Below are 21,504 nucleotides of genomic sequence, written 5' to 3'. Positions count from 1 at the left end.
AACTCTTAGACAATATAAAGGAGTAGAGATAATACCATGCATCTTATCTGATCATAATGGAATGAAACTGAAAAGCAACCATAAAAGAAGGAAGGAAAAATCGTGCATCACTTGGAGAATGAACAATAGGTTACTGAATGATCAATGGGTTATAGAAGACATCAAGGAGGAAATTAAAAAATTCTTAGAGATAAATGAAAACACAGACACAACATATCGGAATCTATGGGACACATTGAAAGCAGTTCTAAGAGGAAAATTCATTGCTTGGAGTTCATTCCTTAAAAAAAGAAAAAACCAACAAATAAATGATCTCATACTTCATCTCAAAATCCTAGAAAAAGAAGAGCAAAACAACAGCAAAAGAAGTAGAAGGCAAGAAATAATTAAAATCAGAGCTGAAATTAATGAAATCGAAACAAAAGAAACAATTGAAAAAATTGATAAAACTAAAAGTTGGTTCTTTGAAAAAATGAATAAAATCGACAGACCCTTAGCCATGCTAATGAAGAGAAGAAGAGAGAGAACTCAAATTACTAGCATACGGGATGAAAAAGGCAATATCACAACAGACACTTCAGAAATACAGAAGATAATCAGAAATTATTTTGAATCCTTATACTCCAATAAAATATAAGATAGTGAAGGCATCGATAAATTTCTTAAGACATATGATCTGCCCAGATTGAGTCAGGAGGATATAGACAACCTAAACAGACCAATATCAATTGAGGAAATAGAAGAAACCATCAAAAGACTACCAACTAAGAAAAGCCCAGGACCGGATGGGTATACAGCAGAGTTTTACAAAACCTTTAAAGAGGAACTAATACCAATACTTTTCAAGCTATTTCAGGAAATAGAAAAAGAGGGAGAACTTCCAAATTCATTCTACGAGGCCAACATCACCCTGATTCCTAAACCAGACAAAGACACTTCAAAGAAAGAAAACTACAGACCAATATCTCTAATGAACCTAGATGCAAAAATCGTCAATAAAATTCTGGCGAATCGGATACAAAAACATATCAAAAAAATTGTACACCATGACCAAGTAGGATTCATCGCTGGGATGCAAGGCTGGTTCAATATACGGAAATCAATAAATGTTATTCACCACATCAATAGACTTAAAAATAAGAACCATATGATCATCTCGATAGATGCGGAAAAAGCATTCGACAAAGTACAGCATCCCTTTATGTTCAAAACTCTAGAAAAACTAGGGATAACAGGAACATACCTCAATATTGTAAAAGCAATCTATGCTAAGCCTCAGGCTAGCATCATTCTGAATGGAGAAAAATTGAAGGCATTCCCTCTAAAATCTAGAACAAGACAGGGATGCCCTCTCTCACCACTTCTGTTCAACATAGTTCTCGAAACACTGGCCAGAGCAATTAGACAGACGAAAGAAATTAAAGGCATCAAAATAGGAAAAGAAGAACTTAAATTATCACTATTTGCAGTTTACATGATTCTATACCTAGCAGACCCAAAAGGGTCTACAAAGAAACTATTAGAGCTAATAAATGAATTCAGCAAAGTGGCAGGATATAAAATTAACACGCATAAATCAAAGGCATTCCTGTGTATCAGCGACAAATCCTCTGAAATGGAAATGAGGACAACCACTCCATTCACAATATCCTCAAAAAAAAAAAATAAAATACTTGGGAATCAACCTAACAAAAGAGGTGAAAGACTTATACAATGAAAACTACAGAACCCTAAAGAGAGAAATAGAAGAAGATCTTAGAAGATGGAAAAATATACCCTGTTCATGGATAGGCAGAACTAACATCATCAAAATGGCGATATTACCAAAAGTTCTCTATAGGTTTAATGCAATGCCAATCAAAATCCCAACGGCATTTCTTGTAGAAATAGAGAAAGCAATTATGAAATTCTTATGGAAAAATAAACGACCCAGAATAGCAAAAACAATGCTAAGCAGGAAGTGTGAATCAGGCGGTATAGCGATACCAGACTTCAAACTATACTACAGAGCAATAGTAACAAAAACAGCATGGTACTGGTACCAAAACAGGCGGGTGGACCAATGGTACAGAATAGAGGACACAGAAACCAATCCACAAAACTACAACTATCTTACATTTGATAAAGGGGCTAAAAGCATGCAATGGAGGAAGGATAGCATCTTCAACAAATGGTGCTGGGAAAACTGGAAATCCATATGCAACAAAATGAAACTGAATCCCTTTCTCTTGCCATGCACAAAAGTTAACTCAAAATGGATCAAGGAGCTTGATATCAAATCAGAGACACGGCGTCTGATAGAAGAAAAAGTTGGCTACGATCTACATACTGTGGGGTCGGGCTCCAAATTCCTTAATAGGACACCCATAGCACAAGAGTTAATAACTAGAATCAGCAAATGGGACTTACTCAAACTAAAAAGTTTTTTCTCAGCAAAAGAAACAATAAGAGAGGTAAATAGGGAGCCTACATCCTGGGAACAAATCTTTACTCCTCACACTTCAGATAGAGCCCTAATATCCAGAGTATACAAAGAACTCAAAAAATTAAACAATAAGAAAACGAATAACCCAATCAACAAATGGCCCAAGGACCTGGACACTTCTCAGAGGAGGACATACAATCAATCAACAAGTACATGAAAAAATGCTCACCATCTCTAGCAGTCAGAGAAATGCAAATCAAAACCACCCTAAGATACCATCTCACTCCAGTAAGATTGGCAGCCATTATGAAGTCAAACAACAACAAGTGCTGGCGAGGATGTGGGCAAAAGGGTACACTTGTACATTGCTGGTGGGACTGCAGATTGGTGCAGCCAATTTGGAAAGCAGTATGGAGATTTCTTGGAAAGCTGGGAATGGAGCCACCATTTGACCCAGCTATTCCCCTTCTGGGTCTATTCCCTAAAGACCTAAAAAGAGCATGCTACAGGGACACTGCTACATCAATGTTCATAGCAGCACAATTCACAATAGCAAGACTGTGGAACCAACCCAGATGCCCTTCAATAGACGAATGGATAAAAAAAATGTGGCAGTTATACACAATGGAGTATTACTCTGCATTAAAAAATGACAAAATCATAGAATTTGCAGGGAAATGGATGGCATTAGAACAGATTATGCTAAGTGAAGCTAGCCAATCCCTAAAAAACAAATGCCAAATGTTTTCTTTGATATAAGGAGAGTAACTAAGAACAGAGTGGGGAGGAAGAGCATGAGAAGAAGATTAACATTAAACAGGGGTGAGAGGTGGGAGGGAAAAGGAAAGAGAAGGGAAATTGCATGGAAATGGAAGGAGACCCTCATGGTTTTACAAAATTACATACAAGAGGAAGTGAGGGGAAAGGGGAAAAAAAAACAAGGGGGAGAAATGAATTACAGTAGATGGGGTAGAGAGAGAAGATGGGAGGGGAGGGGATGGGGGATAGTAGAGGATAGGAAAGGCAGCAGAATACAACAGACACTAGTATAGCAATATGTAAAACAATGGATGTGTAACCAATGTGATGCTGCAATCTGTATATGGGGTAAAAATGGGAGTTCATAACCCACTTGAATCAAAGTGTGAAATATGATTATGTCAAGAACTATGTAATGTTTTGAACAACCAACAATAAAAATTAAAGAAAAAAAAATTTTGGAAAACTTTCCTGAAAATTACAAACAGTAAGAACTCATCCAGGATATAATTGCTTAGTTTTATAATGCATGATAAACTTTATCATAAGAGCACAATTACAAATTGATGAAACAATATTTTTAGTGAAATAGTAACAAATGACAGAAAATAGTTATTTGCATTATCCCTTTTCTTACTAAATTAGCACCTTTCATCAATCACACTCGTTATTTCAATAATAGCTTTCTAACTTTTTTATAACATGTACATATTTAAACTATGTAGGTTATTCAAATAATAATTATATAATGGTAAATTATATAATGGTATATTATATAATAATATATAAGATTGAGTTAAGTTTTATATGGTTTTGAAGTTTGCTATCATTTATTTTCCTATTTGTTCAATCTTCACTGATGGTACAAACTATACTAAAAGCCCAGTGTACAAAAGTAGAATTTTATACTACAGTACACATTTTATTTGACACAACTCTTACAACTTATTAAAACCATTTTTATGGTGATAAAAACAAATTAGTTAACAGAAGTATAATATTACTTGAGAAATATAAAAGAAGCCAAAATCAAAAACTCCTAAATAAATATACTTTGCTAGTATATATTCATTCTCAGATAGATATATTTATACATAACCCAAAGTAAACTTTATGATCTTCATTTTCCCATTACTATTGTATTACAATTTATCAAAACAGAAGCCATTATGAGGCTGTCATATTTAAAGTCATTAATATTCATTATCTGAGACTGAAGTAGCAGAAAAGGGATAGTGCAGCTCTATGCCATAGAAAGCCTTGAATAAATACAAACCCTGATAAAAAGAAAGCAGCATGCCAGAGATCTCTGAAGACAGCGCCAACACTGTAAGTGGTGCTTGTACCGTGGCTCTGAACTGCTCCTTCCTGTGTGTTATCTGTAGTACTAGAACCATCTCCTTCCCTATGTACTTCCAAATGGGCTGCTTTTCTTAATTTCCTTCATCAAGGAAGAAATTAAAGAGCAGAAGGTAGCTTTAAAATTTTAACAACCACTTTCTCGATAGTACATTCATAAACATAGAAAATTTGATAAATAATAAAATTCAAATTTACTAAATAAAATGTAATCCAAATATCATAGTGCATATTCAAGACCAATTTCTATAAATAGTAAGGTATTTTTCCTTGCTCATCCTGACAGGGCAGTGGCAAAAGGTTGTAAGGATCACACTGGACAGGTATTTACAAAAGTTATTTCTTCCCTATTTGAATGTCACTTATCTGCAGGTAAAGAAAGAAGAAAATTTAGATTGGAGAGAATTATAATCTAACTAATCAACAAAGCTATTTATCTGACATAGGCATTATCTTTAAAAAATGAGATGAGTTTAAATCTTGATATCCAAAAACTGCAAACGTCACAATCTCTAATCAACAATATTCAAAAGAAGATTCTCCAAAAGACCATTAAAACAGAAATTCCATTGTGCTTTGTGAGACTTGCTATGTTTAATTCCCCCCACCCCCGCCCCCAGTCCCTAGCACTTGGTATTGAACCCAGGGTAAAGAACCCAGGGGTAATTTACCAGTAAGCTACATCCCTGACCCTTTTATATTTCTTATTTTGAGACAGGGTTTAACTAAGTTGCTTACTTTGGTCTTGAACTTGTGATTCTCTAGCCTCAGATTCCCAAATTGCTGGGATTACAGGCATGTGACAACACACTGGGCTTCTATGTATACTTAATTAAGGGCAATATCATACAGCTTCAAACATCATTTAGAGAATAGAGCCTAGCTGAAATTTCTTTTTCTTTTTTTTGGCTCTTATTTTTGCCAAGCCATCTTAGAAATACAAAATTTTCTAATTAGTAGGAATTTTTAGCAATTCCAACTAACACATTCCCAATATTGTTCTTAGGTGACTGGAAATGAATTTTAAGAAAACAACAATTAAGAAAAACACAGGCATGTGGTTTCAAAATAACCTTTAAGTAAATAAAGAAAATAAATTGCTTGTTAATTGATCTGAGAACTCAGTACTTTATTTGAAAGAACAATTTTATAAGACAACATTTTATTCTATGAAGGTAATGAGAATAGTTAAGAATAATCCTGGATTCAAATTACATAAATTTACCCCCCAAAAAGATCACTTTTCAATAGACAGTACCTTCTTCTTTTACCGCCTGTACTTATAGGTTTAGGTGTTCTTGTTGAAACAATCTGGCAATGCACAGTTCCCAAGAGCAGCATCAGCCATATTGGCCCAATCACTTCTGTCAGAGGTATACTATGTGGGCTAGAAGTGGAACAGAATAATACTATTGCAGCAACTACAAAAAGGGAGAGAAAATATATTTAATTATAGATCTGACAGTCACTTCTTCAAAACTTTTTAAACTGCTCTTACATTACTTCTTGCCAGATTCTTTTTCCACATTTAAATAAATTTAAAATGTTACTCTACACAGCTCTTTAGACTATTTTCTTGTTTGCCATAGCCTAATCATGGTATTTAGTAATTTACTCTTAGACTAAGATAACACTCAATATCATCTCTGAAGTACACACCTCAACACCACAAAGAAAATTAGATGCATACAAATTTATGGGCATTCCAGGTTAGATAATTGACAGAAAATAAAAAGAATCATACTAACTTTTAGTACAAATAAGGAAGTCTAATGATAATAAGTGTGTAATATGGCTATAAAAAGCATATAAACAAAGGTCTATGTATACAAAATTAATAGCATAAATTTACTTGGGCATATTTTCCAGAGCAAACAATAAACATACATGTAACAATTACCACATGAAGGAGAAATCTTGTTTTTGCCTGCCCTGCATCCCTTAGATTTTCTGAATATAAACTCTACCTTTTGGGGGTCTCCCTCCTTTATCTGTCACTGAAACAGTCTTATTTCTCCCACCTCAGGCATGGGCAAAAAACCTAGGCTTGCCACAAATTAATAACTCTGGGCATAGGAGTAATAATAATAAAAATAAATAAATAATTTTTAAAGGCTTGTGGCCTAAGCAGGGGTGATCAGAATCTTCTTCAGGTATTAATATAGATGCTTTAAAAAGGCTATTCTCTTAGATCACAAATACTAAGGATTACGGAAATGTTGTCAGTGGCCACTTTAGCCATCACCTAGAAAGGGCCAACCTAAGAGTACAACCAGCAAGGAAAGCAGAGTCAACAGAAAAAAAGTAAAGACATCATCTGAGCCTTCATATCCAGCCATGCCTGAAACCAGTGTCTATGAGTATCTAATTCTGAATAAGCAGAAAATTTTAATATTAGGACATTTTGTTCATTTTGTTAAGTGTGATCATTGTAATGTACATATTACAATGAAATGCCTATCGTATTCATGGGTAAATATGATGATGTATATAAGTCAACATTTAGTTTAACAAAATATCAGGTAACAATACCCAGAAAATGTTTGATCAGAAAAATTTAAAAGAACTGTCATGGAAAGCATTAACAAAAATATCACCATTTTAAAAACAATTAGAATTTCATACACTCTAAGAATCTACAATAAGAAAATAAAATAAGAAAAGCTTCATAAATGTTTACTTCAGAATTATAATAATAAAAGAGAGCAAACAGTTTAAATGCCAAATACTGATGTACAATGAGATGCTTTCTAGTAATTTAAAATCATACACATAGACTGACACTTTGACATTAGACTATATATATATATATATATATATATATATATATATATATATATATATTACATTTATATAAAACTGTTTTTGCAAAGTACTCTCAACAATATAAAAATGTTATAAGGTAAACTGAAAGGCAAGATTATGAATAGGTTTTTTTTCTTTAGTTTTTTCTATATTTCCAAATTTTCTGCCATGAACAAATATCTTTAATCAGAAAAAACAGGGCTGTTGTTTACCTTATTGGTAGAGTACTTGCCTAGAATGTGGGAGGGATAGGTTCATTCCCTTACAATGCAAAACAAAACAAAAATTCTAGTAACAATCACAAAATCCTCATAGTCTACACACACACACACACACACACACACACACACCCCTTGGGCTAGAAGAAACAACTTTTAAGTCTAATTTTTATTTTCATTTACTTACAATGTATCAAGAATCTTACATAGAATCCATTGATAAACATATAGAAATAATCATTCAGGACTGAAATAATTTTTTTAAGGTAACATTAAAGAGACAAGCTTTTCTTATTTTATTTATCAACCAAATTTCATATTATTTTATATCATCAACCAAATTAAAATAATTGCTTTGTTAATGGGATGAAATGTGAGTTGTTTCTTCGTTAGTCTCCAAATAGTCTGTAATACTATATATGTCATGTTGTATAATGATGCTATGATTGTGCACTAGAATGCTGCTGTGTTGGGAGGCAGTGTAACTGAGTTGTTAGTGTCTGGCTCTGAGTCAGAAGACTTAGAGTTGTAGGTGTACACTATTACACCTGGTGATTGTGTGGCTTTGAATTTGCAGATCTTTCAGGTCCCATATCTATAAGCTAGAAATATATTTCATTGGGTTACTGTGAGAATTAAGTAATAATCTGACAAAGTACTCAGTGCACGATATATAAAATTTCAATACAGAATGAGGCTAGTTCAGATCACCATAGTAAAAGGTACAGAAAAATGAACCATGCTTTAGGCAGGAAAAATGAACTTGCATAGGTTGTATTAAAAAAAAAAAAAAAAGACTTGTGTGTGTGTGTACATATGGCGGCAGATGCATTTTAAAGATTTTTTTTTTAACTTTAGAAAATCCCCTCACAGCTAGATGCAGTGGTGTACCTCTATAATCACAGCAACTCCAGAGCTGAGGCAGGAGGACTGCAAGACCAGTTTGAGTGACTTAGCAAGAATCTGCCTCAAAATAAAAAATAAAAAAGGTTGGGGGTTGGGATATAGCTCAGTTGGAGAGTGCTTGCCTCACATGCACAAGGCTGTGGGTTCTAATGCGAAGCACCAAAAAAGTTTTTGGTAGAATGAGATGAACATCATTACCCTAGGTACACATATGATTGCACGGATAGTGCATCTCTACACTGTATACAACCAAAGAAGGGAAATGTTGCAATCCATTTGTGTACAAACTGAAATGCATTCTGCTGTGATGTACAACTAAGTAGAATAAAATAATAATAATAATAATAATAATAATAATAATAATAATAAATAGACTGTAAAGTCTGTAAATAGACTGTAAAGTTGTAAAGTGTCCCTGGGTTCAATCCCCAGTATAAAAGAAAGAAAAAGAAAATTCTTTAGCCATACACTGATTTAAATTTTTGCATAATCATATTGGAAAATACTGCCTTATTTTCTCAAACATTTTTAATACTAAACTAGCTTTCTCTTGTTAACATATTCATACTCACTTCATTCTAGGTAGTAGTTAGTATATGTTTAGAACAAAGCCTTAGTAAATCTAAAAATATAACATCCCTGAAAGCTAAAAGCAAATTGCATTTCCATCACTTAATTATACCTTGAAGAAGATAAAGGACAAGAAGCCAGAAAAAGATGACCTTTGATGTTACTTGTAACCACCAGCGAAAGAAAAAGGGAAAAAATACAACTCGAACAATTCCCTTTCTGGTCAGAGAAGTCCAAGGACTTTCAGGCTTTGCCTTAGCAAATGCAGACCCTGAAAAAAAGGTAAAATACAATGACAGACTACATTTATTTCCCTACAGAAAAAAATGTCACTGTTTGAAAAACCACACATGTGTAATTTTATTCTGTACTACAAGTAAGAAACATCCAATTTAGGGAGTAGTCACTTTAAAAAATATTCATCATAGTATCTTAATATGATAACTCAAATACTCTGAAAAAGATTATTAGTTGAAATAATAGAATTTTTCCCACATATTTTATAAATATAATATAGTATTCAAATGTCAATTTCAGTTAGGAATTACAAATTGCCACTTTAATTTTTATAACAAAGTGCTATGCTTTGCTAAGCAACATGAACTGCTATCTTTTATACTTATTTCAGTGATATTTAGTGGGAGGAAAAGCTACTCAAAGGTATTTATCTTCCATTCTCTCTTTTTTATGCTATTCCTGTTCTCATGTCAGCTCAAACTGCTTTTACTTCTAAAAGTGTATATATCTAACCTATTTTAAAATTGCTTCTTCAAAGTCAATGTCTCCTTATATAAAGCATTTATTTATTGAAGACTCACCTCTTACAAGATCAACATCTATGAGGTCTGGTTTCACATGTGCTGTTTTCTTTGGTTTATTTCTTAACCCCTGCAATATATAAATAGTAGTACTGAAATTTGTACATGTTAATCTCTTAGTCTAGAACAGCATAAAAGAATTAACTTCTAAGGATTTCAATTTAATATAAAATCTTTAAGTAATACACCAAACAAAAAGATATATTTTGCATTTGTTACAAGTGGAACATAATTATAGTATTGTAATAAATTTGTTTTTCTAAAAGGATATGTTTAGGGATTTGTGTAACATGCAAAGACAGTTCATTACTAATAGTAAAATTTTAATACAAAGATTATGACTACACCAAGCAAATTTGGGTGTACAGTCTAGATGGTTCAAGAGACTATACTGGCCCCAGATTGTCATCAGGAGAGGGTTCAGGATGGGGTGAGCAGTAGCCCTGAAGGCCCTCAAGATGTGATGTTGAGGTGTTGCTACAGGAAGCAGTAAATCATAGAGCTAAGAACTAGACAGAGATGTAAACTTCTCAGCAAATGCTAGCATGTTATGGGGGTATCAGCTGAGCCCCAGAGAGGATTATGTACATCTTAGGGTTGCACTATGTCCATATGCCAACGGAAGAAGAGGCAGTTTTTGTGAATTGAATTAATTTACACTTGAAATTATTGACCACTGGCTAAAATTAAATTTCTGCTTTCAGTGTAGAGAGTGCAGGGGTGGGGTGGGGGTGGTCAAAATTAGTGGGGAAAAATGAATTATGTTATTACTTAAGACCTAATATGTTAAGAATTGTAAGCTTAGGTTAAATTCCTCAGAAGACATTCAATTAAACAACCAACTTTGCAGTAAATATTTTCTTTGGTCCTAATCCAAGTAACAATGAACAATAAAGTTAAAATCAGATTTAAGAACTGTTTACATCTAAAACCAGAGGCAGTATTTAAGGTCAGAACTTATACATCTAAACCAATAATGTACCCTGACTTCAAGATGTAATTAACCTTTGAACTTTTTCATATGCTCCGTACAGCTAAAGTTGCAAACTACCCAAAGATACAAAACAAAAAGGGGGTGGGGGGTCAGGTTTGAAGATAAAGCAATATATAGATAGTTGATCCTTACATTCTCAGATTCTATATTTGCAAATACACTTATTGTTACTCGTATCCCTAAATCCATATGTTTAGTCCTTTTGCCCTTATTTGCAGAGTGGAAAAAATTTTTAGGCTCCCAACATGCACATTCTCAGCTGAGGCCATACAAGACAACACTCTGCCTTTTTGTTTGAGCTCTCATTACTGTAAACAAGTTCTCTTTCCAGTCTGTTTTAGTTTTTTGTTCTTCACATTTTTGTGCTTTTTATTGGCAGTTTTTTTTTAAATGACCCCATACACCGTGCAGTGCCGTCTAGTGTTCCTAAGTGCAAGAAAGCTGTGATGTGCCTTCCAGAGAAAATGTGTGTCAGATAAGCTCCATTTATTTATTTATTTGTTCTTTCACTTACAGTGCCAGGATTTAACCAAGGGGTGCTTAATCATTGAGCCATATTCCCATCCCTTTTTATTTTTCATTTTGAGACAGGGTCCTGTTAAATTGCATAGGGCCTCACTAAGTTGCTGAGGCTAGCTTTGAACTTGTGACCCTCCTGCCTCAACCTCCCAAATTGTTAGGATTATGAGCATGTACCACCATGCCAGCATAACCTCCATTTTAAACCTGACTTACAGCATTACTGGTCATAAGTTTATTGTTAATAAAAATCAACAATGTATATTAAATAAGGGATCTTAACACAGAAACATACATAAAACAAAGTTATATACTGATCAGTTGACAAAGATGTTATGACCTAAGGCTTAGAGAAACCTATTTCCCTTAGGAGCAATGGTTCAGTATTCACCACCAATTCAGTGTTTGTGGTGACTTTCAAGAATATAATTACCAAATAATGAGAATCCATTGCTTCTGTACTTTACTTTCATTTTGATGTAACTATAGGGTAGCTAACAGATTATAAATCATTTACAAGATTTTGCAAACTGGAAAGACAATTCTAATACATACATTTAAACAAAATTTCATTAATAAAGCACTGTTTTGATTTGGTATAAAGTTTATTATTATGGTATTTTACCTTTATTGTGCCAAGAATTAAAAAAAAACAGCAATATGTTTACATTTACTTCTATCATAAGTCTTTCTCTAACTTTAGAATAACCATTATTGCCAGTGTTTTCTGACTAATCTGAGACATAGTTTATTGTTGTAAACCTAAAATTTTTATCAAAAAGTCTTTTAATAACTAACCAGAAAAACAGTAAATGGTCTTGATTTACACAACTATGCTGGTTTTCAACATGCTCATTCTACTTGACCTTGTATATACTTGGTTCATTTCCTATTTTACATTCTATTAAAACATTTATTTTGAGCTATATTATAGAGCCACACCTTAACGGCCAGTTTCAGTAAAACTTCCCTTTCAAGGGAGTCTATCAGAATATTTAAAGGGTTTTTAAAAAGTAAAAACTTACATTGATAAATTGAAAATTAATAATTTTAGTCATAAAAATGAAAAATATTGGAGTTGAGAATATAGCTCTGTGGTAGAGTTTTGCCTAGCATGCCCCAGGCCCAGGGTTCAATCCTTAGCGTTGGGGGCAACAATGATGTGAGTATTCATAAAACATGATTTTAATTAAGTAGACATTTTAAGTTGGAAAATTTTAAATTGATTTGGGGTAAACTGCATTCAGACAAAGTATTCCTAGCTATAATCATAACCTGCACAAAGTTAAGCAAACAAACAAAAAATGAAATTTAAAAAAAGAATGAAATTTTTGAAACTACTCATTTATGCACAAAGTAGAAAACAGAAACAAACAGTATAAATGTAATTAACATGCTAGAGTCAAAATGAAATATTCTTTTTTGAATGTACATTTAAACTCATAGTATGTTTGTTTTCCATAGTGCAGTGACTCAAATACTATGAAGTTGTGTATTTTTTAAAAATCCCCAAATACACAGATAATATTGACCTCCAAAATTAACGAAGGCTGCTTAAGTTTATAAAGTTCTTTTATTAGTAAGTAGACTTCCTATGCATGGAGTTACTGTAATACTTAGAATACATCAAGGACAGAAATATCAGTTTCACTTTCTAAAAATCCTTTTCTCCCCTCCATCTCCTTTTTCCTCTGTCAATAAATAAAGATTTCATAAGCTTTTTGTTGAAGCTTTTAAAATCTAGGAGCTATGAGGGAAATTCTGCATTTAAGTTTCTTTTTTTTTTTTTTTTCAATCAACACATAAAAATTGCACAGATTTACGGATACTGTGTGATGTTCTGATGCATGCACAGATTGCACAACGTTTAAATCAGGGTAAGCATATCTATTTCCCCAAACATGTGTGGGGAAACATTTATGGTAAAAACCTTCAAAATCCTTTCATCTAGCTTTTTAAAATATACAGTACATTACTGTTATCTATAATCATGCAACTGCAACTATGAAATAGCACACCAGAGTTTCTTTTTATATATTTACTTTTAAATTTGGGCCAAAGTGATCAGAGAATAAAATGAAATTTTAGTTATAATTTCTAAAATGCTTAAGAAAAATAGTTGGTGGAATGTAATGGTTATCGTTATACAAAGTACATTATACAAAATACATGTATGAAGATGTGAATTTGGAGTCAACATACCTTATATACAATCAGAGATATGATAAATTGTATTATAAAGGTATATTAAGAATTGTAATGCAAAAAAAGAGAGCTCATGTATAATGGCATAATTTGGCGTGAACATACTTTATATACAGAGTTACAAAAATTGTGCTGTGAATGGATAATTATGAATATAATGCATTCCACTATTGTCATGTAATAAATAAATAAATAGAAAGACTTGAATTGCATGTCAACACAATTTTTAAAAACACACACCTTATATACAAACATGAGATATGAAAAATTGTGGTATATATGTGAATTAAGAATTGTAAAGTAAAAAAAAGTACATGTATAATGGCATAAGTTGATGTGAACATACTTTGTATACAGAGATACAAAAAACTGTGCTCTATTTGTGTAATAAGGATTGTAATGTATTCCACTGTTGTCGTGTATTTATAAAAATATAATAAAATCAATTAAAAAAATTCTTTCAGTGTCAACCCCACTTTTTTCCAGATTATGTCTAAATTCTTGGGTTAGGTATTCAAGACCCTTCATAATTTAACTTCCATTTTCTTTTCTAGTTTTATGCATAATCATCCTTAAATCCTTCCTCAATCCAATCTATTTCCAAGTCAAACTCTTTGAGTATTCCTGATTCAGTCATGTTTCTTCTTTTCTTTATATTTTTATATGTTCTTCATCAGTCTGTAATGTCTTCACCATTTGCCTCCCCAAAGTCTGTCAAACTCTGTTCAAGAACTACTTCCTCTATTAAATTTCTCCTAACCTCCCCAGGGCTGCCTCCCTCTGCATTCCCTATAGAGACTTACACAAGTGTCTCTGAATTTATGTCATTTTCAATTACATATCTTACCTACAAAACTGTAACCGACCTCATCTTTCTATCCTCCTGACTTAAATCCTATATTTAACGCGTAACAACTTTATTAAGTGTATTCATTCTTTTAATTTTGCAGTGCTGGGAATAGAACCTAGCGCTTTTCACATGCTAAATAGGTGCTCTTCCACTGAGCTACATGCCCCACCCTTAAATGTATCAAATCTTCATTAAAAAAAAAAAGTGTAAAGATTAAAATTAACAAATGTCAAAGAATCTTGCTCTTTATTATAGTTAAATATTGGCAGATTTTTAAAAAACAGATTGTGAAATATCTATAGATCTAGTTTTCACTGTAACATAAACCTTTCTATAAAACAGAATGTCAAGTAAACTAAACAGACTCTGGTAGGGCCCAAATTAAATTCAGCTCGTGCAGGAACACACTGATTAGTATCTTTGCAAATGAAAAAATATATATAAATCTTATTATCGAAAAAAAAAAATGCTGAGAAACAACAAATTTAGTTTAAAAATAGTTTTCATGCCAGCAAGGTAGCCTAGGAGAATATCACATCAACATATGAGGTAGCTGCATGTTCAAGAAGAAAATGCTTACTATGAAGATATTTAATTAATGTTTTATTTTTCTAAATTCTTTTCAAAAATGACCAACTTTTCAGCGACTCTTTTTGCGTCCAAGTCATTCTGTTAGTAGCACCAAAAGCAGATCTCAAGCAGAGCAGCATTTGCACAGGATCATTCAGGCGGGAAAAATCCTAAAACACTTACCAGTTTAATAAACTGTACAGAGCAATGACAGCATCATAAGGGAGGAAAAGTAAACTAGAAGTATAAGGTGAAAAGTGAAAGGGGAAAAAAGCTAACAAAAAATAACCATTAGAAATTAAATTTTAAAAGAATGGAAAGATGCTAAAAAGCTCAAAAAATAATTAGCAGTAAAGACATGATTATGCTGTTTTTAAAAAAAGAGTTTACTTCTTATTTAAAGAATAAATAATAATATTAATTTATACCTTAAAAGTATATAAAAAGATATTAAATAAAATGTGACACATAATCAATTCATAGAATTATATTTCAAAACAAACAAAATGAAATAAACTTGTTACCTTGATTTCTCTTTGTTCAACAGATTTTTCCCATATTTGTTGATCATATGCTCCAATCTATGAAGAAATGAAGACATTGAACAATCATTGCGCATACCCAATTTTGAACTACAAGGTACTCAGTGTTCATTCAGCACAAATTAAATCTAGTTCTGTCTCAAACTTCTGGAATAAATCCTGTATAACTGTGGTTCTTTTTTTTTTATGTGCAATTATTCTTAATTCTTTTTCTTTTTTTAAATGATTATTTATTTATTTATTTATTTTGCATTACAATTCTTAATACACCATTATACAATAATTTATCATATCTCTGATTATATATAAGGTATATTGACACCAAATTCACATCTTCATACATGTATTATGTATAATGATGAGAGTAACTGTGCTTCTTAGAGTATCATTTAAGGCCTAACAATATTACCATCACCTTGGAACTTCTTAGAATTACGAATTCTTAAGACTTTACCCCAGAGTTACTAAGTCAGAAATCTGGAAGTGAATGGAGCTCAAAAATCTGTTTAAAAAATCCCTCTGATTTTCTGATATTTGAAAACCCCTGCCCTAGGGAATCCTTTACTTATTTATTTATTTATCCTTTATTTTATTTACTTACTTACTTTGGTACTAGGGATTTAACCTAAAAGTACTTTACCACTGAGCTGTACCACCAGCCCTTTTTATTTTTTTATTTTGAGATAGGGTCTCATTAAATTGCTAAGAATGGCCTTGAACTTGGAATCCTCCGTGTCATCTCACCAGTTGCTGAGATTACAGGTGTGCTCAGCAGGAACCCTTTATTTTAAAACAAACACAATTGGTATAGCACTAGCACATTTGAGAAAAAAAATATCTCCTAAGTGGTAAGTCCTTTATGGAATTATTTTCTAAAAAAATAATACTAATATTCCACAGAATTGCAAGTCCATAAACATGCAGACCACAATTATCACTTAAAGTTTAAATTGAGGTCAGGCACAGTGGCACAAGTCAGTAATACTAATGACTTAGGAAGCTGAGACTGAAGGATTCCAAGTTCAAGGCCAGCCTCAGCAATTTAGTGAGGCCGGAAATAACTTGGACCCTGTCTCAAAAAAACAGAAAAGGACTGAGGATGTAGCTCAGTTACAGAGTGACCCTGGGTTCCATCTCTAGTACAAATACACAAAAAAGTGTAAATTAGAACATAAAGTTGTGAAGTAAATGAAGACACAGGGAAAGAATCAAAAGTAAAATTTTAAAAAAGAAGTAAACTTCCTATAGCTTCTATGTCCATTACTCTTAGATTCTTAAGTCTCTGAACTACAGGATGAACAAGCCATTTTTACTGCTCCTACTCATGGTTCTTTGCTTGGATCCTATTGTATATAGATTCTATTAATTCTGTAACCCAATAAGAAACTGAAATGGGCCAATAATCTATAATTATGATGGAATTTTCATTATTTTATTAATTGAAAATTAGAATTCTAAGAAATTTAAAATATTTGAGATAATTACACTTATAGGACTAAATACAAAGATAGGCAAAGCTATTGTAAAGAAATGCAGGAGGGGGCTGGGGATGTGGCTCAAGCGGTAGCGCGCTTGCCTGGCATGCGTGCGGCCCGGGTTTGACCCTCAGCACCACAGACAATACAAACAAAGATGTCGTGTCCACTGAACACTAAAAAATAAATATTAAAAAATTCTTAAAAAAAAAAAAAAAGAAATTCAGGAGGGAATTTTCTGACTTAAATCATTTTACCCCAAGTTCCTTTTATCTACACATTATTTTTGTAATCTCATTTTAAGAAATGAGAATTTGAAAATACCAATTTAGATATAAAGAAGGTCAAATAATTTACTAAGTAACTCCAAAAGAGCCCTTCATCTCTATTATTTTCTCTTGTATATAATCTTATTCATACTAATCATTTTAGTTCTACAAATCCCATCCTCGTATGACTTTCCTATTTTTAAAAATCACATGATGATACAACATAACATGAAAATAAAAACTTTAAAACACATAGACCAAGCTATCTGGACTGGCCAACTCACGTATATGTAACTGAAACTTCTGTTGATCTCTATAAACAGAGGAAAGCAGCCCTAAAAAAGTAACAAGCACCTTTTTAGGTCTAATTGTAGAGCTGACCTGTAGTAACCAATTCTAACTCTTTTAAATTCTGAATTTAATCAAATAAGCATCTTGGTTAAAACCAGAAAAGGTAAGTATGGGAATAAAGATTCCACATAAATATTTCTGCTCTAAGTTGATAATTCAGAATGACTGGGTTTAATGCAATCATTATTAATTTTTAAAATGTGTAACCATTTCAACATCTTGCATACTTTTTGGTGAAACCATAACCAAGACTAAGTACTGATATGTTCTTTTTAGAAATACATTTATTTTTTAGTTGTAGTTGGATACAATACCTTTATTTTATTTATTTATATGTGGTGCTGAGGATCAAACCCAGGGCCTCACATGTGCTAGACACTCTAAAACTAAGCCACAATCCCAGCCCCCTAATATGTTTTTAATGGTTATTTGACAGTAGTTAATTTTCCTACACAAAAGAATGCTTAAATTCGCTTTAAAAGAACATTGGTTTTATTTCAAGATGATCCAAAAAGATGAACATAAAGATACATGTTCCATAATCATAAAATCAGAGAAAATAAAATAATGCATATGCAATAGACCAAATAAAAAAATGCATGTCAGCCAGTCATGGTGGCATATATCTGTAATCCCAGCAATTTGGGAAGCTAGGCAGGAGGTTCACAAGTTCAAAGTCAGCCTCAGCAACGTAGCAAGGCCTAAACAACTTAGCAAGACCCTGTGTTATAGTTTAGATAAGAGGTATCCCCCAAAAGTTCGTGTATGAGTCAATGCAAAAAGGTTTAGAGGTGAAATGATTGGTTATGAGAGCCTTAACCCAATCAGTGAATTAATCCCGACAGTGATTAACTGAGTGGTCACTATAGACAGGTATGGTGTGGTGGCAAGAGGTGGGTCATTGCGGGTATGCCTTTGGGGTTTATATTTTGTCCTTGTTCAACAAAGTTCTGTTTCCTGGTGTGATGTCTTTAGTCACCATCCTCCATCAAACTCTTCTGCCATGATGTGCTACTGCATCTCCTCTCTGTGTTCTTGTTAGGTCTTTGTCCAAGGCAGTGAAAAAGCTACTAAAACATCATGTTTTAAAGTAAAACATTTTAAAAAGAGGGGAGAGAGCTGGGCATGTGGCTCAGTGGTAAAGCACTCCATGGTTCAATCCCTGGCACCAAAAAAAAAAAAGAAAGAAAGAAAGAAAAAGGAAAAAAGCATGTCAGTACAATTCTAGCATGATACTGAAAGCGCCAAGGTTTAAAAAGGTACCGAAAGTCTAAGAAACCTTGTAATAAAGCAGTGGGGGAAAAGTGGAAAAGCTTTTGGAAAGTTCAGATACTTTACTTGTAAATAGCAGAATGCAACCTTAAAAAAAAAAAAGGTGGGTAGATACTCCTATAAAAATTCATAGGATAAAATGGCTTGTTTTAGAGAAACACTTTTTTTTTCAAAGATTGAATGGGTGAGAGTAAGACAACTTACATTGTAATAGAATGCCTTATGGGTCTTAATTTTTTTAACTAGGAGTGAGTGAGTGTGTGTGTGTGTGTGTGTGTGTGTGTGTGTGTTTATGTTGTAGATGGACACAACACTTTTATTTTAACGTGGTGCTGAGGATGGAACCCAGTGCCTCACACACGCCAGGCAAGCGCTCTACCATAGAACTACAACCCATGACCCCTTTTTTCTGTTTTTTAACTGGGGATTGAACCTAGGGAAGCTTTACCACAGAGTTACACTCCCAGTTTTTTTGTTTGTTTGTTTTTGATTTTTACTTTGTGATTCAGGGTTTTGCTTTGCTGCTGAAGCTAGCCTCAAATTTTGATCCTCCTGCCTGAGCCTCCTTAAGTCACTGGGATTCTAGGCATGTGCCACCACACCTGGCTCTGAGTGTCATTTTCAATTACAAGTGAAAGTATCTAAGTGGAGGCATCAATTCCCCTTTGCAGCATACTTCTTTTGTTTTAAACATACCACCAAAATTAACCTTCTATTTATAGAAACAAACAGACTGCTTTCTTGGAGAAAACTGAGGGTGCTATTAACCTAAATGCATGGAATTCAGAAGGAGATTGTTTATGGCACTGCTTAGTAATACAAATGCCTTAACAAATCACACTTACGTATGAATCCAGACTGAACTACCAGAAATTGTTTCTTCAGATATGTGTGTATGTAGTAGATCAGAGGCATCATAAAATCAGGGTGATGGAAGAATCCTAGAAAGGAAGTTAAAGAATTCTAAAGACCCCTTCTAGCCTAAGACCTCACTTTATTTCAGGCTGAAATCTGGCAAGACAGATGATTACAACACCTGTGGCATAGGTTCAGGTTTTTGTTTTTTTTTTTTCCTCTCTTTATAAAAGAGAATCCTGTTGTCAATCACCACAGAGTAAGAAAAGACAACATGCTTAGACTGGGTAAAAGAAGAACCATCTTTTCAAGTCATGTAACGGATCAAAACAACTTGAAGAGCTATACTACCAAAATCAAAAACAAACAATGAGGTTTCCAGTTTCTATTTTACCTTTGGCATGCAAATACTTGGCAGACTTGACTAAGTCACAATAAACTAGATAGCTATTTCGTTTTTGTATTTCTACTAACTAGAATTAAATCACAAAGCCAAATTCAATTATAGTTCTTTGTGAAAAGTCAAGAAGGAATAACGGTATAACTACATCATTTACTTAATGCAATATAAAAAAACTAAAAAACTCAATAGTAACATTTATCTAATAAAACAAAATTTAATCAGATGACATCAAATTGAAAAAAAATAACATAATATTTTGATTACTTCCAAATTTCATCTAATTCCCCAACTGCTCTCCTTTGCTTTATTCCAAATGTCTCCAGTGTTTGGGTTAAAAAAAGTGTCTATATTTTTGGGGAACAAAAGGGTACATACTCAAATAATGCTTTGTTAGTAGCTACTTAGAAATACCAGGGTAATCATGAATGGGTAGTTCAATAGATGTTCAACCATATTCTTCATAAGTGACTCTCTGTTTAAAGGAGGAAGAAAAACATTGTTTCCATGTTGTTAAAGGAGATTCTGAAATTCTAATTCACAGTTTGTAGCTAATAGTTTCATACATGTTAAGAATGTGAAGTTCATTCTCTGGTGCCTGCTATAGTAAAGAATTTTGTCAGTGCACCTGTTATTAGTCTCAGAGATGTATGAATACAGTAAGCCTGTGTTACATTCATAACCAACTAAAGTTGACCTATAGTCAGTTTGTTCTATTCCAGATCCCAGGTGACTAAGTATTTGCCCTTAACAAATTCATCATGTGTCTTCAACAACCATCTGGCAATCCTATACTGATCTCTTATAATATTCCTTATAATGAAAGCAAGGATAATTCTACATTTTCTTCCTACAAGTTTTAATTCCTAATAACTATGAACATTACCACTCTGGCAGAACATGTACCAACTACTTCCCCAAAAAAGACTGAATCCATAAAACACAAATATCATTTTTTGTCTTCTTCATTTCTTTTATCTTTTCTCAGCTAGTTTATTTTCCCTTTCCTCTTATCTTTATTAGCAAACTTTGAGCCATTGCAGAGGTCAAGCTTGACAAAAACAAACCAAAAAACAAGGAAGCAGCATTCTGAAAGCAGTAAGAAAAACATTAAGAAACAAGAAATTGGCGCCGGCAAGGTAGAGGGAACTGGGACCACCCACAGAGCAGGCCCAGCGGCCTGCTGAGGGGCAGAGCCGCCCCCCACCCCCGCGCCTGCCAGGTAGGCAGAACTGTGACCACTGACAGAAAAGGCCCAGTGGCCCACGGCGGGACAGAGCTTCCAATCACTCCTGCAAGGTAGGCGGGCCTGCAGCCCACCGGAAGAAGAGGAGCACTGGCC

General features: G+C 33.4%; 1 protein-coding gene across 2 annotated transcripts in view; it reads right to left on the bottom strand.

Annotated features, from left to right (window-relative positions):
- Nucleotides 1-21,504, bottom strand: part of Phtf2 (putative homeodomain transcription factor 2) — a 138,508-nt gene that overhangs the window by 50,445 nt on the left and 66,559 nt on the right. The window contains exons 3-7 of one of the 2 annotated variants that reach the window (XM_027926341.3): nt 15,523-15,579; nt 9,861-9,930; nt 9,155-9,313; nt 5,802-5,964; nt 4,461-4,625 (exon numbers count right to left, since the gene is read on the bottom strand). In XM_027926341.3, coding sequence (XP_027782142.2) covers nt 4,461-4,625; nt 5,802-5,964; nt 9,155-9,313; nt 9,861-9,930; nt 15,523-15,579 — 614 coding nt within the window. The remainder of the gene's footprint in view (nt 1-4,460; nt 4,626-5,801; nt 5,965-9,154; nt 9,314-9,860; nt 9,931-15,522; nt 15,580-21,504) is intronic. The other variant, XM_071613438.1, reaches the window with a different exon arrangement.

Source organism: Marmota flaviventris, chromosome 1, assembly GCF_047511675.1.
Source record: "Marmota flaviventris isolate mMarFla1 chromosome 1, mMarFla1.hap1, whole genome shotgun sequence".
NCBI classification, from domain to species: domain Eukaryota; kingdom Metazoa; phylum Chordata; class Mammalia; order Rodentia; family Sciuridae; genus Marmota; species Marmota flaviventris.
The sequence above is the reverse complement of the archived record's forward strand: the minus strand, read 5'-3'. Positions and strand labels throughout refer to the sequence as shown.